General features: G+C 38.4%; 1 protein-coding gene across 1 annotated transcript; it reads right to left on the bottom strand.

Annotated features, from left to right (window-relative positions):
• Window positions 1–223: 223 nt before the first annotated feature.
• Window positions 224–15,326, bottom strand: LOC124168931. Its single transcript, XM_046547341.1, has 3 exons — window positions 13,623–15,326; window positions 13,206–13,451; window positions 224–7,097 (listed from the first exon to the last, which is right to left on the bottom strand). Exon 3 carries the CDS (start codon window positions 7,075–7,077, stop codon window positions 3,358–3,360), a length of 3,720 nt encoding a protein of 1,239 aa, XP_046403297.1. The 5' UTR covers window positions 7,078–7,097; window positions 13,206–13,451; window positions 13,623–15,326; the 3' UTR covers window positions 224–3,357.
• Window positions 15,327–17,741: the final 2,415 nt, after the last annotated feature.

Here is a 17,741-nt window from a genome sequence, read left to right as displayed (position 1 = left end):
TTCTCATGTGGCAGGGTGAGTCCAGCTTTTGACCTGTTTCCTTCCAAGCCCACGCTTTTAGAACAGCTTTGTAGACCCCTTGTAATGTATTTACGGTGGTCTTTACTTTAAACAGTAAATGCGCTGTCTTTTTCTCATCCCTTAAAGTGCTGGCAGTTGTCATTTTGACCGGTCGGCATTTTATATCCTTGTGATGGTGTATGCAAATGATTTTTTCGTCTAATATATTTGAAGTATAATTATTTTATTTTTAATTCAGATTTACAATATTTTCAAATAATAAATAAAATTTTGGAACAAATGACTATTTCAGCCTGAACAAAAACTGTGAGGTAAAGAGCACCTTTCATTCACATATTGATATAAAAGCACACAACTTAATGCTCAAAAATCCTTCGAAACTGTTTTCAAAGTCGAAGTCCACTGGATAAAATTGTCACAAATTTCTATGGAAATATATATGAACAAGATGGGCTTCATAATATTTAAGAAAAAAAATTCTATAGCTTTCTCTCCCGTGATAGTTCCTTTGCTATTCTGGCAATAATTTTAACCAACGGCATACATATATGCAGCTGACCATTTACAGTAAATGTTAACTTTTTTTCATAACTATATTTCACTTTTTCCATTTAAAATGAATTACATACAACCTTAAACAGTTGTCTCTCTTCAAATTTAAGAACTTTACCAGAAGAAAAACTTAAAACACACACTAATGATATGATCACACTTGACACAAAGCTTGTTTTTCCTTGATAAAAGTACAAATCACAGCAAAAAATGAAATTGAAAATGGTAGCATAAGACATGGTTCCAATTAACTTTACCTATAGCAAGCCCATTAAGCACAAAATACAATATCACCTGGGATTTCTTTTTCCCTGAAAATGCTCATAGCAATATGAAATTTTTTACTTAGTAAATTAAGTTTTTCAGTGGTTAACATGGAGAATCTGAGTACAGCAAAAATATTTTTTTAGTATTGTCTTAGACTGGTTTATACATCACCTGGAAAAATATCATCTCAAAATTCATACCAAAATAATTTTATCAAGACACAATCACAGCAAACAAGAAAAATTCTCATTAACTTGCGAATATTGTGACCTCCTTTCTTTAATATTGCCCGTATATGTAAGCAGTATTGTTGTCCCTTTAGTACACTCTTTCTTTGATTTAATTAGAAACCAATATTGTTAACCAAATATAAATATTGAAAATCCTCCCATTGAGGGTTTGAAAATGTTTAGTTATATTTATATAGTTATGACATGTCAACAGTAGATACAAATTAACCCACATGACCAGATATTTTTCGTTGTAGACTATTATCAAAACTCACAGTGCAGTGTCTATTTGGTCCGAACTGGACACGTGAGAAGAATAGGAACTTGAAGAAGAAACAGTAGATGCACGTGAAGTTGAGGATGACACAGAGGATGATAGACAGTGAGAAACCCTTCTTGAAAAACTATCAAACCTGTAAGACCAAATATTTCTTATTGCTCCTGACGAACAGCAATCGTGAAAAGATGACAATAACGAGTACATCTCTGAATGATCGTCTGTCATATTATCTGTCGTATTACTCATGTGGCTATCATTAATAAACATAAGTGGCTTCTCGAAGAGACTTCCTTCTTGAGTGCGAAGGATGGTGCTTAGAATTTTGTCCTCCTGCCCATCTGAAAGGGAGTGTATCCTACACAACGCCTCCTCCCCCATGCAAATTCGAGCGACGTCATACAAAGCCAAGAATGACATGGTGTCACAGGGTAGTAACCAGTTGTCGCTCAGTGCAACGCAGAATGCGGATTCATTGTTCTCGTCTCCATGAATGAGGATTTCCGACACCTTTTCCTTCGAGAGGAAATTCAGAAGCACGGAAAAGAAATACGGAATGATGAAGCATTTGGTTTCAATATTATTATATCCTGACTTTACTCTAAACACAGGGAAGTTCTCGTACATTTGAAGCCACTCATTTTTCACTCTGGCGACCAGATCATCCACCGTAAAATGTTTTGATTCCAGTTCCATTTGTCTCCACAGAAGGATCAAATATTCCAACAAAAAATAACCTGGAATACTGGACCCCGTTTCATCACTGATGCCGCGAATACTATAATCTAAGTCCAACGTAACGTCATTGAGTAAACCTGTGGCCATTAGGTGCGGCAAGATTATCTCAAATTCGCCATGGATCATCGAACTAGTGAGAGGAAGCGAGTATTTCCTCATGAAGCCAAAACACGAAGGTGCTAACCAGGCATATTGACCTTCCATCCATTCAAGGATACCATGACTCCATGATTTTCCTGGTTCATCAGTGAAAGCGTTTCCTAATATCACCTGCATTTTGTGTAAGCTGAATGGTGAGAATCGGAAATTGATATTCTCTAAGTATTGATCTCCCAATGCATTTTTATTGAGCAGAAGAGCCTCTACTTGACTCAATTGTAGAAAACCGTTATCTAAGGCAAGGGATAGCCAATTCATGAAGGGGTCAGTGCACCACTGAAAACGCATAGTTTCAAGTACACCTAGAAAGCTCTCAAATATCAGTTTCTTGCATTCTTCTGTGCTGAAATCCCTTTTTATTAAGTCCCACACATAATTAACAATGTAGGGTGCCAAGGAGTTGGAAAGTGCAGCGAAAAGACCATTCCGACCACAGTCATCTTTCCTTCGTAGAAAAGTCTTTCTCATTTTTCCCTGGGCGAGCTTGCTTTCCAAGAACTTCCACACACGCTTTACGCCTGATAGGCTTCCATTTGAGACAACACTGGTCCAAGCAGAAACCAAATTATTGTTACTTTTGTAATGTATATCTAGCAAAGATGGGGCGAGTAACTTCCGGAAATCATTCTTGACAAGAATCGTTTCCATTAGCTTTTCCAGAAGGCTGAAATCATGACTAGAAGCATAGTCAAAGAACAACACACTTTTCTTACACATTAAATATTTTCTCAATGGCTTCTTGAGGGATTTCTTATGCTCTAAGAAGAAATTAAATATCCAGTGAAAAATTTCCAATCCATCGTCTTCTTCCCAAAGTCTGTTGACGTAAATACCAGTCCACCAAAGCCCCTCTTTTGATATTAAATATCCCAAATCGTTCATAAGGCAGTTTGATTCGGCGATTACAAGGAGATTTTGGATTAATTTGACACAGTTTACCTTTTCTAATTCATATATGAGAGCACCACAGAGGGTGAACGAATTTCGGCTGTTGGAATAAGGTACCCTGTTACTCAATTTATCAAATAATTTCAGATCATCATCAGCCTCACCAAACATAACAACAGCGCGAAACTCCTCAGATAATTTCACCAGAAATGCCATAATTCCTTTTCAACATTCTGAAATTGCCGTCAAGAAGCAATTTCTTATAGATGCTACAAACTTGTGCCCTTTAGGATGAAAATTAATATTTGCTGGTTTTCTGTTTTCCCCTCGCATAATATCACCCTCAGATAGCAGTAATCCATCAAGAAACTTCCGCACATTAGCAAACTGGTCTTGTAAGAGTACTTGATCCAGTAGAATCTTCATCACGCTGAGGTCATCCTTTTCCTCGACGAGCCAGAGCGATAAGAGGTACTCTCCAAACGTTCGATGAATGAATTCGATTGAAAATTCTCTCTCCACTACCAGACCAACCCTCAGCATGTCACGGATCTCTTCGCTTTGTGGTTGGCAGTTTTTGTCTTGGAGGAAGAAGAATACAGAGAACTTCTTCAAGATCTGCCACATCGACGAGACGAAGCGCTCATTCATGCTGGTCCCGGCCACAAGTCTGTTGGCTTTTGCCTTCTCAGAACGATATAAATCTATTTTTTTGTCGACAAACTGATGGTAAAGAAATGTGATGCTCACCGAATTCTCGAAAAACAAGTCGTGCTGAAAGGAAAAGTCTGCTAGCATCCAAGTATGGAGGGGGATTTCTGAAAAATATCCTTCCTTTTCAATGAGGGACTTTCCGTTCTCTATCAACATCTCTGCTGCCATCTTAAAGTCGAAGTGTACTCTTCTGAAATCTGTATGCTGGCTCGATCCCACACCTTCTACTGCACAATGGTGAAGCATATCATACCCTTCTTCATGTTGAAATACCTGATAACCTTCTAAAAAATAACCGCAAGATTCGTATTTTTCGGCGATGGCTCTAAATTTATCTTCTCTTTCCGTTTTTGGCATGGAATTTAGCATGGCATTCCACTCGCGGTTAATGAACAGCACTTGCTCCTCCTTGTCGAAGGGAACAAGTGCGTAAGCGAAGGTGGTCAGTCGATCTTCCAAGTCAGCTCGCTCTTGGCTTCTCGTCGTCACCATGAAGGAGACGCTCGTGTTTTTTAGTAGCGCTTCAAGGAACGAAGAAAAGTATTCTTTGTACACTGGGCATATTTCGTCGAACCCATCAAAGTAAATGGTCACCTTCTCCACGACTTGGCATGAGATTTTGAAAATTTTCTTTACCATTGGGACGTCCTCGTCGGTACGGGCTTTTTTGCTGATCAGACGATGCAGAAAATCCTCAACTTTTCCACTTTGAGTGACGTAATTACCACTCCATGTGGCAATTATATCTTCACGTTCTGTCAACTGCACGACTTCTATCCATCTCTCTGGATTATTCACCTTCTCCTCCGCGGCTTTTGTATTTACAAGCACAGATTTGCCACTTCCAGGGTCATCGGCAACCAAAAGACAACGTTGGTCGTAGACTCGCTGAGAGTAAACGTGGGTAAAATTATTAAACTGGTATCGATAGAAGTGCGCAAACTGCCAACAGTCCCGTGAAGTAGACAAATCCCTCAGTTCATTGCACATTTCTTCGCAGTAAGCGAGCTGTGTTGATTGCATAAGCTCATCGTTCAGAAGGAAGTACCGTATCCCTTCATCTGGTACACTTGCACCGTTCCATGGTCGCGCATTGTTAATACCCTGTTCTCTCAAACATCCTTCCCTGGCGTTGAAGATGAATACGGCATCACTGGCCCTCCGTTTCACATCTTTGAAGTCAATGGGTCGCACAGTAATTCTTCGAGGGATAAAGCTCTGAGGATTTTGTCTCAGTAAGTTGTGTCTGCTTTTCGCCAATTCGGATTCCAACTGACCACCGAACGTTAAAGTGTCCCGGTCGATCAGCCATGACACGTCCTGCTCGTCAACTAAGGTGTTCATTGCAGCATCTCCTTGCTTGTTTCCTATTGCGCCCTTTATCACATCTTTAAGAACGACGTCCCTGCCCTGAAAGTTCACATGTCTACATAAAACCCAGGACTTAGTCTCCTCCGATAGATGCTCCCACCTGTACTCAATAGGTGCGTGATAATGGTGCGCGTTGAAGTCTTTTGGGATAAGCAAGACGACGTACTGCTTATGTTTTTGAAATCTATTCGCTGGGCAGGACTTTCTGCACCATCCAGGGTCTTCGCAGAATGATGACCCCATTTCTTCGTCCCAGACAATTGCAAGGTTGGGGAAATTTCCTCTCATCAAATGAGTCTCGAAATACGTCTCAGATTTGGCGAAAACGCTCCAGTCCACAGCGACGAGGTTTTTACACGATTTTTCCAAATGGTTAACTCCCAGTGTTAAATTAGATACCTGGAGAAATCCCACCCCGTGATGCGAACTAAATTTGGGCATCTCCATTTCAGCAACGTGGGCGTAATTTTTCTTGTGCTTTGATAGCAATTCAGGATGAGAAAAAAGGCCCACAGTTGGAATGAAATGTCTCACTTGATTTGCTGCAATTAATCTCCTTATTTCTGGCTCTACGCGCAATGAATAAAAGTTGGCAAGGTTCTCCTCATTCTGGTTCATCCAAGGATTTTCACTACCCATGCCCTCAAGTTTATGCTTGGTTAGTATTTCAGGTACTCTCACGATCAATTCTTGATGTTGTGTTTTCTCTGGGTACAATTTCACTAGTTTTATTACTTCATTGCAATATCTCAAGTTTTTACTCAATAATATGTTGGAGGCAATCTCATGGTAAGCAATTTTATTTTCGCAGTCGGTATTTTTATAAGGGAGGCCACGGTTCATGAAGACAATGTCCAGAACTCGATGGCATAACTCGTGTACGAAGTTGCTCACTACGTGGGTGTGAGTTTCTAGCGCTGTAGACGCATACACCCGCTTAAGCTTCGCATCCATTACGCCCCTAACCGCAGAAGTGGACCAAGAGTACACGCACGTTATATCACTGCGTTCTAGATCAAAGATCACCTCGAAGTAAGGATCGTCTTGCAGACACTGCATCAGGAGCCTAGCTTCCGGCACCTTGTTAGCGTCATGATAAATGTTCTGAATTTTCAATTCTGCCTCATCACATCCACCACGCACCTTTGTCTTCGAAAGCAACTTGTAGACGTGGCAATCGTCCACTACGGTGAAATATCTTTCCATGGCACGGTCGAATTGAAACCTAAAATCACCGTCTCCAAACATCATGTTAATTTTTCCTATCTCACGCTCCAAGTAATCGAATTTTTTTGATTTAAGCAGGGCCCAAATGTCGTGCTTTAGGTTACAAGCCGCAGCGTACAGCAAAGAGCTTCCATTTTCGTCGACCCAGTACCTGGGACCAGAACGGTTTTGATCATCCAGGTCACTAAGAATTTTCTCGATCCCAAGCAGATCTCCACTCCTGACTCTCTCGTGAAGCTCGTTTCTTTCCGAGACGAGTTTTCGAACGGTCTCGTCCACTTCTTCGATTGAGTGTAGCTTGTCACAAAGCGCCATTGATAAGGGGTCGGGAAGGATAGAGTCCCATTGGAGGAGAATTTTTACAATGCTACAGTGACCTCTGTCGATGGCAAACTCGATAGCTCTTTGTGGAGCGCCGTCGCAACGTCGTTCCTCGTTGACGTCGACACCGCACAAGAGTAGGAGCTCAACGCATTCCCTGGAGCCATCTCGCGCCGCCTTCATCAGCAAGGTGGTCCCATCAGCGTCAGTGCTCTCCTTCAGGCGTTCCCATGCGTCACGCGGAAGCACGACCCGCCCTCCGCACGCGGCGTACTTCACTTCTAGGAGATCCTCCAGGAATGACAGCTCCATTTTAAAGATTGCGAGGTTTTCTGAAAGCAATTAACATATTTTAAACAGTGATGGCAACTGAAACAACACGAAAATGCTTCGTTTGGATTTGGAGGGAAACAAATAACGAGGCACATGTTTAGGTTCGATTCCGCAATAAATTATAATCAATAACAGTTTAGTTCAGTGGCAGATACGGGAAAGGGCCAAGGGGGGCTAAGTGGGGGTTAAAATGCCAGCAGTGGTGGGGGTCTGAACAAATTACCATTCTATCTAGCGTAGATTGGACACCCGAGGGGGGGCTATTGAAATGATAGTGGTAATATTATATTAATATACATAAATAAAATTAAGTTTTATGACAATGTTTTTATAATAATTTATAGAATAATGAAGTACAACTAAAAGGAAAACTAATACACTTGATATCGATAAAAAAGAATTTATTTTTTTATTATACTATAAATTATTTCTAAAAAAACGTTATTATACCTCTATCAAGTTGTTAAGAAGGCTATAATATGTAGTAAAATGTTGGTAAAAATTGCATTCAATTTTTGGCAATACCTTCACTCCAAGACATTATTGATTTAATATGGCATATAGACCCCAGGAAAACAAAAAGACCAGCTGAAAACCCCAAAAAAGACTTTGCAGGACATTTAACTCTCTTCCGCGAGTGAAAAAAGTCAAAAAAATCAAATTGCTGTACATTAAAAAAATTCGGGAATCGGTAAAAAAAATCTTTGAAAAACAAAACTCGGTTCTAACAACTTTTGACAGTTCACTAGTCTGTTATTGATATGTTTTCATTATAGCCATTTATTCTATAAAGCAATTGACCAATAGCCATTCAGTCGTTTTGAATTACGTTTACTGAAAAAAATACCACTTATCAAGACCTATCCAACCATGTCGGTGCAAACAACTTTGAACAGTTCACTAGTTTGTTATATGTTCCCAATATAGTCATTCATTTATTTTATTCGATGTAGCAAGCAACTAATAGCCATTCAGTCATTTAGAATGACGTAAACTAAAAAAGTGCAACCTATCCAGACCTCTCCAACAATGTCAAACGGTCATGCTACATGACGACCATTTTTCAGGCGGTGGTCGTTTAAAACGTTTGACTGTGTCAATGCTGGTTAAGTTTTTAGCGTGTCAGTCTGTCAGCATTTTTCGCGGTCACACTTTAGGATCTATCTCATTCGTACCAAATGTTGCAGAGATGGGGTTTAGTGCGTTCGACTCAGGATATGTGGACGCACATGCAAGGCCGTAGCCAAGGGGGGGATCAAGGGGGATTGATCCCCCCCAGAAAAGAAAAAAATTAAATAGATACTTTATGCTCGCTTGGTGCTCACACGACTATATTATATAGCGACGCAGGGACATCTAGTAGTCCAATGCGGCTTAAGTCAATAATTATTCAAGCGAATTTGTAGGTGCAGTGTGCGTAGTTGTAGTGCAGTGTGTGAAATAATAGTGCTGTGAATTAGTAGAGAGGTGAGTGACTTATGAGCCTCCTGAGGGACCGCAGAATTGACATCGACACCGAGGATTTAATTCAAATTGGTCGCTGCAAAAAAAAGCTAGAAGGCTAAATTCAATTTTATAATAATATTTTTATATTTTCCTTTAAGGGTTCATAATAAATATGTATATTTTAGGTTTGTCTACTATTCCATAAACCCCCACCCCCTCCCGAAAATATTTTCTGGCTACGGCGTTGCGCACATGCTAGACTTGGTCCTAGCGATGTACTTGCACTAGCATGTACAAGATGTTCAATATTTAAGCTGACGCATGCAAATTATGCGTCGCGTGACGTGTAGCAATCGACCTCCACACTTTAAAACGAATGCAAATAAAAATCGATGGAAGAAAAGGCATCTCTTTAGAGTACTGCTTTTAAGTGTTATGTCGTTTTAGTGAATACTGCCTCTGGCTAATCATGTTTTTGTAAAAAATATCAAAATTAGAGTAGTATGAAAATATTAACTTAAAGATAACCATTATTCTTATCTCACCTCAACAAAGTAATTGGCTCGTGAGGTATTAGTATTGATATGGGTGTAAGTGTTTTTGCTATGAAGGAATTATTATTTGTGATATTCATGTGGATTGCAACTTTTTTAATTTTTCCAAAAAAAGTTCCAAGATTTTCACAGCTTTTTTTATCTATGTTGTATTATAGTTTTTTATCATTCCCTTGATAACGCTCCCAGTAGGAGGAGTGAAACGTTTAGTGAAAATGTTTTCTACACAGCAATACCCGAGAACCACCACCAACATAGATAAGTTCCAATATTCATTCCATGATTCACCCAAAAGATAAAAAAAACAATATTAATGAAAAGACGAGTTTTAGGGACTAAGTGAAATCATCAATATCGGGAAACAGAAACTTCAAATCAGGGTGAAGTTAGCCACATCCATAAATATGTTTCCGTCGAATTTTGAATAATTTGAATAAGGGCCGTAAAAAGGCCTGTGAGCTACTAAACGGAGACGAGGTATTATTTATTTTGAGGTTCATGTACACTAATCAAGATATTTTGATCAAAATCTTTAACCCGAAAGGTCAATTTTTTATTGAGTCAAGGTGGAACTAACAACTGTTTTTGGGACGGTAAAAGTTTCATTATTTATAAATAACATATCCCTGGTGTGGTACGTAAAATTTCAATCATTATCTGAAAAAAATCAATATTTATACGTGAAACATTGGGTCATACAGAAATGGTATGTAATGACGTATTATTATTAGTAGAAAGACAAAAAATGAAAGCATGAGTAAAAATGGTGAGAAGCATATTTTTATTAACAACAAAAGCCTCTGCAATAGAAAATTGAAAACGGCCAAAAATGGCAATATACACAGGCAGTATTATATGGGAAGGGTGGCAAGAAAAGTTAACTTATTCTGGAGGGATGTCGTTGAACAGTTTCTTGAAATGATACAAAGATATTGTGCTGTCTATTAAATTTAAATAAATATTCAAGTGAAAGTGTAGTATAATTTATTTGTTAGGATGCGTCGACAGCCAGGGTCACTTGTCACTGTTCAGCGTTCAGGTATTAAATAAAGTACCCTACGCAAATCTTTATAAGTTTGATTTTAATGAGAATGACTATTTTAAAGAGTTATTCTGGGATTATAAAAAAAAAAGTTATTTCCTTAAAAAGGCGATCACTTGGGAGTCACGCGGAATAGTGTAAGAGGTTTCCCATGCTCCATTTACGTCGTGTTTAAGTGGAAACTGCAAGTATTAATGGCATTCCGTCAGGATACTTCGCTGGCTCTTAGGGGCATCTCAATAGTGACACAGAGGTGGTTCCTTATCTTCCGTGAACACATATGCTATACATATACTAAGGCTAATAGCTTCTAGTAGGTGTGATTAATCATTTTAGGTATCAAGGGTAGTATTATAACGAGGACAAATATTATTTCCTATCATATTTACTATGAATAAATATGTATGATTAATAGGCCACCCGGTGTTTTTAAGGAAAGAGAGGGAAGGAGCAGTGAAGTTGGAAACCTGGAATTCATGGTCATATGGTAGGGTTTTTAGGTAAAGGGGCAAAGCAGGTATGATGATATACACGTGTAACAGCAACCAATGGAAAAAACGATTTTCGTACCCGGGATAAATTTATACCCAACTCCTCAACATTGATCAGTAATGTGTCTGTACGTATATTAAAATGTGGTGTGAGCGATCGCCCCAACAAAGAGTTTAGCACGTAGAGGAAGTGTATTTGACTCGTTAATAACTCGTGGGTTTTCCTCTGGATAAATTAATAATTTCGAGCGCCTGTATCTCGGTTATTTTTTTGCCATAGAAATAAAAAATATATATAACCTTTGCGTTAAAAAGGATACTTTTTTAGTTTTAATATTTTTGATACCTTTCATAGTCTTAAAGCTAACGCTTTAGCTAGGCAGATTTTGAGAATTATGAGAAATGTGTTATCGACTTCTAAAGTGCTTCATATTACAACAACTCAGTCTAACGCGTAATAACAATCGTAAATGTGATAGGCAATGAAAAATATTAATTCAGATGGATATGATGCTGATGTAACTTCTCAAATTTATTTTGACATTTGAGCAAGCCATCTGTTTTGAAATGACAGCTCCTATTTTATTCCAATTTACTCTTATCAATACTCATTCGAAAGGTCATATTATCGCGTATATAATGGAGAATAATTTGATACAGACGTAACAAATAAAAATGAAGTAATAAATTAAAATTCAATGTATGACAGGAACAAAGCCACTAATTCAGCAGCAGCCATAAGATCATAACTTTGATTAGTTTAGCTTTAGCACGGCCCAGACTGATAAGGAAAATCACAGCACCGATGACGTGACATTTGTGAAATCAACAGAAAAATATGTAAAACGGGTTATTCACTGTCGATCATCCCTTGCCTTTGCATGTATTCATTGAGAAAGTTGAACTTTTCCAAATGAATGCAATGCTCAAAGGCGTCAAACTGACCTGCCGCTGTACTTCGCGTATCTGGGCTGCAGTGTATGCCATAATAAAGAATAATGCGTCATTTTAGAGGAAATTTTAATTTTTATTCTGATTTATTTTTTATCATATGAAAAATTCCAAAATGTAGACACGCTAGAGCGAAAAATAACTACGCGCACAGTAAAATTATCCGTTTCGTCAACTTCATGAACTTTGTAACTCAACCTGGAGAAAACTACTACGTATACAACATCAAACTTCTAAAATTAGTTGCAAACATTAATTAAGATTAATTAAATGGCTTTTGAGTTTTTTTAGAACGCATATTTAGTCGTAAAATAAGGAAAATGCTTAAACATTATCTAGTCCTACAGTTTACCCCGAAAGAAAAAAAAATTATTTGAAGGAAACAATTCCTAATTCATTGTTAATTTTTTTATGACTCATAATCCATAAAAATTTTGACACTTGTGAATTTTAATAATTTCTATAAAAGCCATGTTGTCAAGCGGGGCCGCGCCGGGCCAGTGCCGGTTACCGGGGAAACTAACTTTTGCGTGCAAGATGTGGCAACGCAACACTCGTTCGCTCCGGTGCATTTTCCATGGCTCTCTATAAATGCCAATATATAATTCATACTACACGTAAATCATGTATTTTCGAGTTATAGATAAAATGAAAATAAAATATTTTATAAAATGAAGTATTATTCATTATTTTGGCATGCATTGGAGCCCAGATATAAATTTGCAAAGTACAGAGGCACATCATTTTGACACCGACTGTAGTCGAGATACGGTATTCACTTATTGTTAACTAGTACACGCTCTTCTTCAGCATCCAACTGCGTTGTTACGATGAGTCAATTTAAGTTGTTGTGAACGAGGATATACTGTCAACACTTTGCGAAGCATGATACCGAGAAATTTAAATTTAAAGTGAAATTTATAAGCATCAAGTGCTCTCCGAATTGCTTAATATTGTAACAACTGTCTTGCCAAATGTGAAATAAAATGTCAGCATAATCTAGTCAAATACGACGTGCCTACTTGGTATGATGGAACCAACTCAACACAGGATTGAACAAAAATCGAAATAAGGGTAAAGGTGGTAGATTACAAACTTAGAAGTAGCCTAAACCTATTATAGTCTCAAACGATAAATGTACAGAATTATTACTAGGTGTAGATGAAAATAATTTCATATATTAATTTAATTGAGGTATCAAGAGTAATATTACAACAGAGAAAAATATTATTTCCCATAATAAATAATATGAATTATGATGTAAAAGTATTACATATTTTATAATTTCATGAATTTTTTTTATCTTTCAAATTTCTTAACGAATTTGTTATCAGAAAAACTTGATTTAATTTCGTCTAAGTGTATCTGAGTTTACTTCAAATGTACTTCAAGTACTGTGCGTTCAATGAAGCTCCTTCTGTGGGGCAATAAATTATCAGGAAGTATTTGTGGCAATGATAAAATTACAAACTTCAAAATAAAAATATTGCAAATTTACTTAGAGTAGTTACTGTGCGTTAAATGAAGCCCCTAGTGGGGGGAAAGAGTTAACAGGAAGTTTTGTTATGGCATTGATAATGCATCTTAAATTCAAAGTAGAAAAAAATAGCCCGAGCTTTTCACCTTATCACCATAGTTGTTTTCGCATCTCCAACTGCTTGGCATCCCCATCTGGCTTCTTGGTTTATGTACTTATTTGTCTGCGGTAGTCCTTCTTTGGGGTCGAGAAAATGCTTAGTCACCAGGATGATGATACTGTTGAGGCCCAAGGATGTCGGTGGACATCAACGGACGTTTTTCTTGGTAAACGGGGACGAACTGGCGAAAACACGACGCGTGGGTCTTCCTTAAATCTGCGAATTTCGTATACTGGGAAAGGACGACAGAGAAGAATGACCTAGTGTTCCTCTAAGAGGGCGGACGTTTTTCATTCGACCGTGCGATGAAAAGATAATAGGCTGTGCTGCAAAGTTGCCAAGTCTACAAATTGCTGTCGAGAACTGGGATGCGTGCGCATGATTGAAAATTCGAAACATTTACCTTGAGGCAAACAAGGTACCGGAAGCTAAACTTCTAATGCATTGTCTTCAAGACGATCCATACTCCGAGGTAACCTTTGATTCAGAACAGAGTAATATTTACTAGAGCGAACCCCTGGTCCACTTCTGCGGTCCGATGCATCATGGATCGTGTACTAAAGAGGATGCAAGTTTTTTCATCCCTAAAAAGCCCTATTCATAGGTAGTAGGGAACTGAGGACACGAGTTTTGTCACCGATCGGTGACATTATATTTAGTTATTACGGTCTTCCCTACATAAATGCGGACTACTAAAATAAAACCTCCTGGAAAATAAATGTCTCCTATGTACTGATGGGAATTAATGAGAAACACTGCAATTTTATTCTAAAAACTTCTGGAAAAGTGCCCACAAAAAACACTTCATCAAGAATTAATCGTGAGAGTTCCGGAAATAATAACCGAGCGCAAACGTGAGAGCATCGGATAAAGAAATCAATGAATGATACAGCACGTTTAAGAACCATCCGATTTTTACTCCACACGCGTGCAGACAGAAGTCGAGGAATTGGAGGCAGAAAACCAAACAAGGCAGTCCATTCCAACTGACGACATTCTATCCGAACCCCACGTTTCTACCAAACTAAAAAGGTATCGCCCCATGTTAATGAACTAGATAATTCAAAGTTGATTCGCACCGTGGTGTAGGCTTTCTCCAGGCTGACCAACTTATCTCTGGGAATTAGCCACATGGAAAAATCACGAAATGAAGTTGTTGCAGTGGACTGGAGTGTAACATTACAAAAGAGGATCCTTAAGCCGGCCCATAAATTTGTTGTCAACCACCACATTTCCATTTCAAATAGGTTTTCAAAAGTTCCAACTCGCATTGCAGACGGAAAAAGCGATCCGCGTTTCACGGAGGAATTAGGTATGATTGGTAGATTTAAACGAAATTAGTATAAATGAAGACGAGGACTATTAAATTCATAAAAACCCGAAGTAGTTACTCGCAATTACAAAAATTTTAGTACAAATGTTGGAAAAAAAGTAGTTCGCTTCATTCATCACAGAGCCGCGGACAATTTTGAGAGCCGTTTAAAATTGGACGGAGGTAACAACAGAAATCTCCCTCCTATGTTATGCTATTGGGCTTCCTCTTGGTTTTTCGTTAGATCTAAAACATATTTAGAGGTTTAATTTAGGTGGACATACTACTGCAACCTAGCAATTGTCTGGGGCGAATGAATGGCATCTCAATCCAAAGATAATCCTCATCGTGGCGATTGATTTTGACCCGCCAATGCATTTCAAGAAAATCGGCGCTTGGTCACGAAAGTTATCTCAAAGGGATTCAACGCACACGAACCTATTGAGTATGGACGGAAATATTTGCGGAAGACAACAAAGATTTTGTGATTCTAGCGAAATGTATCCATCAAATGGGTGGTCTGAAAAGGACATTATGCGGGGTGTGGTTTTACGAAAAAGAGGAAGAAGAATTCAAAATGAAAGTTGCAAATAACATGAAGGACGGCGCATTGCCGATATAACGAGAGATGAACGTTCTGCAGATACAAGGAATCGCGAGTTTGCGAAGAGGAGACCGACGCGACGAAGGACCGTGGACGCCGTATTCTTCTCCTTTGCTACGGAAGATGGTTACAGGTTATGCGCGCCTGAAGGCTGGAAGCCATGACTCACGAGTGCGACTTGCTCCTTGACAGTTCGGTCCACTTCTCACCTCCTTACGAACGCTACGTGGATTCTTATATCGAATTGCAGTCTTGGATACGGATAAGATAAGCCATCCTCGCGCCGAGTCGCGGTGATAAGACGCGCTTCGTTTGGTCGATGTGGCAATCGTTGAACGCTGTCCGCCATATTCATTGTTCCACTAAGATTAAAACCCCTCCTCGAGACGAAGATTGGGATGTGCTCAAGGTGCGTTTCGCAAGGGACCGATAATTGTCGATCGAGTTCTTCCATCGAATGTTCAAAGATTGCCTCTTATCTCTTTGGCTCTTTCACAAAACCTGTTTGCGTAATCAAAGATAGATTAGATACTGGAGTACTCTTGGAGGATTAACAAGTAAGACGGCGTATTACGCTTGAAAAAGATGTACTGCTTGCCCTAGAGAAGAGTAAAGAATTGAATTCACCAGCAGCAATATTCTTGGATGGGTAAAATATTTATTTAAAATTAAAATAGCGACCGATAAACGAAGTTCATTTCATGGGAATAAAAACTATATTAGTGTATATAAAATAGCATTTTTATGAAAGACCACGTTTTATTCAAAAGAAGACAAAATTACGGCCTACAGCAATTAAAATTATTGAAATTTTCAGATGTGATTGATGTGAAAGTTAAAACAAATTTCAGAATCAAAATGTAAAAACGTGATGCGCATGTTAGACTATATATTAAATACTTTCCGGTCAATGCATATCAGACTTCACGATTCAATATCTTAGCGAAACCGAGTAGAATCTAGAACTAATGCAAGTATTTTAACGAGAGCCGTCAAGAGTTTCGTAATGTATTCTAATTTAACAGTGCATCTTGCAACTAAATTCGTCTTGATGCCCTGAAATTGATGTCTTAACATGCTGTGTTGTTAGTATGTAGTTCCTCTTTTTCTATTTTGTTTTTAATCTTTTCACCTCTAAATTCAATTTTTATAATTTCCTCCTTGAATTTGGTATAGTTTCCTGGCAAACTTTGTTTATTCATTTGTTGAATGGCACATGGAGACACCAGAAGTTATGCGCGAAGTCGGAAATTCCACGAAGCAATATGCAAATTTCAGGGTAAATTATAAAAGGAATGGTAAATCTGTTAAAGATAAAAGCAAAATCAAAATAAATAGATATTTCATTGCGCACATTGTGATTGCAGCGCCTCCATTAAATTTTAGTGGCCATACTTGGAACTCCATATTTAGTTTTCTTTTCTGAATATTACTCGAGATACTGTTCCGATCGTAATAAAAGTAAAGGAAAAGTGGTTTGTCCTCCGTTCTGAGCTATCCTGAAAATTTCTGCGCTCGAACTAATCAGGAAGTGGTCGAAAATTGAGTCGCAAGATATTCCCGGAAAGAAAAACAAGCGAGTATAATAAAACGCGGTAAAATAAAAAATCGCGATAAAATCCTAACTTATCCGGTATACCCTCCTCAACAAAAATTACGTCAAAAACTCGAGTGTCCTGTGGGTAGGCATTACGATTACCCACTTAAGTGAAATTATCCGGGACGTTTTACTACAAGATAGGAAATATCAATTTGTTCATACGGACGACAGTCCCAATATTGCGTATTTAGTTACTGATAATATATTGGAACAAAGTTGGTTAAGTTACCTAAATAAGGGTTGAAGGAATCCTCCTCGAATTCTTTAACGAGTCAAGTTTTACATGGCCAACGTTTCGATTCTCAACTCTCGCATCTTCATCAGGGCCGATGAGTCAACCGATTACTTCACCCGGTGAAGACCCCGAAAATTCCTTCCGCAGGATCGCAGGGCGGGCCTGTCATGGTCAATGAATACGGTCATCAAAACCCGACCAACCACAAATGACGATATAAGTCAGAAGAGATACGATACGCCATTGCAAAATTTCTGAAGAACAAATTATTCTCCTCCTCTTCATATTAATTGGACCACGTCCCCGTGTAGGGTAATCTAGAAAGTAACCACCGTTTTGAAGTAAAAATTAAACCAGTAAATTTAGAACAATTTTATTATTGTGGAAGGCTACACAGGATTTCCACCGGGTCAGGTTCTCCAACTCCATCTCGGCCGACGTTTCTTAACTCATACTATCATCTTATCAATACTCATCTTAACTCTTTAACACCCAGTGTTGCTTTGAAGCAACATATATTTTAAGGACCTGAAATTCATGGAGAATGAATGATATTAAGGCAGCTTTAATGTTGCTTGAAACCTGTATCTTCGGAGTTAATATTTACGTCACATGATGATGCTTTGTGCAAACCTCGATTTAACAGGGAACAATGAAATGAGGTTTGCGGAACGATTGAAAATTTTCCCTGAAATCCTTGTAGTTAGAAAGGTGTTTTTGTCATCGAATATCGTTCAATCATATTTTACGCAATGTATTATTAAAATAAAT

The sequence above is a fragment of the Ischnura elegans genome, chromosome 12, assembly GCF_921293095.1.
Source record: "Ischnura elegans chromosome 12, ioIscEleg1.1, whole genome shotgun sequence".
NCBI classification, from domain to species: domain Eukaryota; kingdom Metazoa; phylum Arthropoda; class Insecta; order Odonata; family Coenagrionidae; genus Ischnura; species Ischnura elegans.
The sequence above is the reverse complement of the archived record's forward strand: the minus strand, read 5'-3'. Positions and strand labels throughout refer to the sequence as shown.

Bases quoted from the DNA above. Each gene is read 5' to 3' on its own strand.
- LOC124168931 (XM_046547341.1), bottom strand. From the start codon at position 7,077: ATGGAGCTGTCATTCCTGGAGGATCTCCTAGAAGTGAAGTACGCCGCG.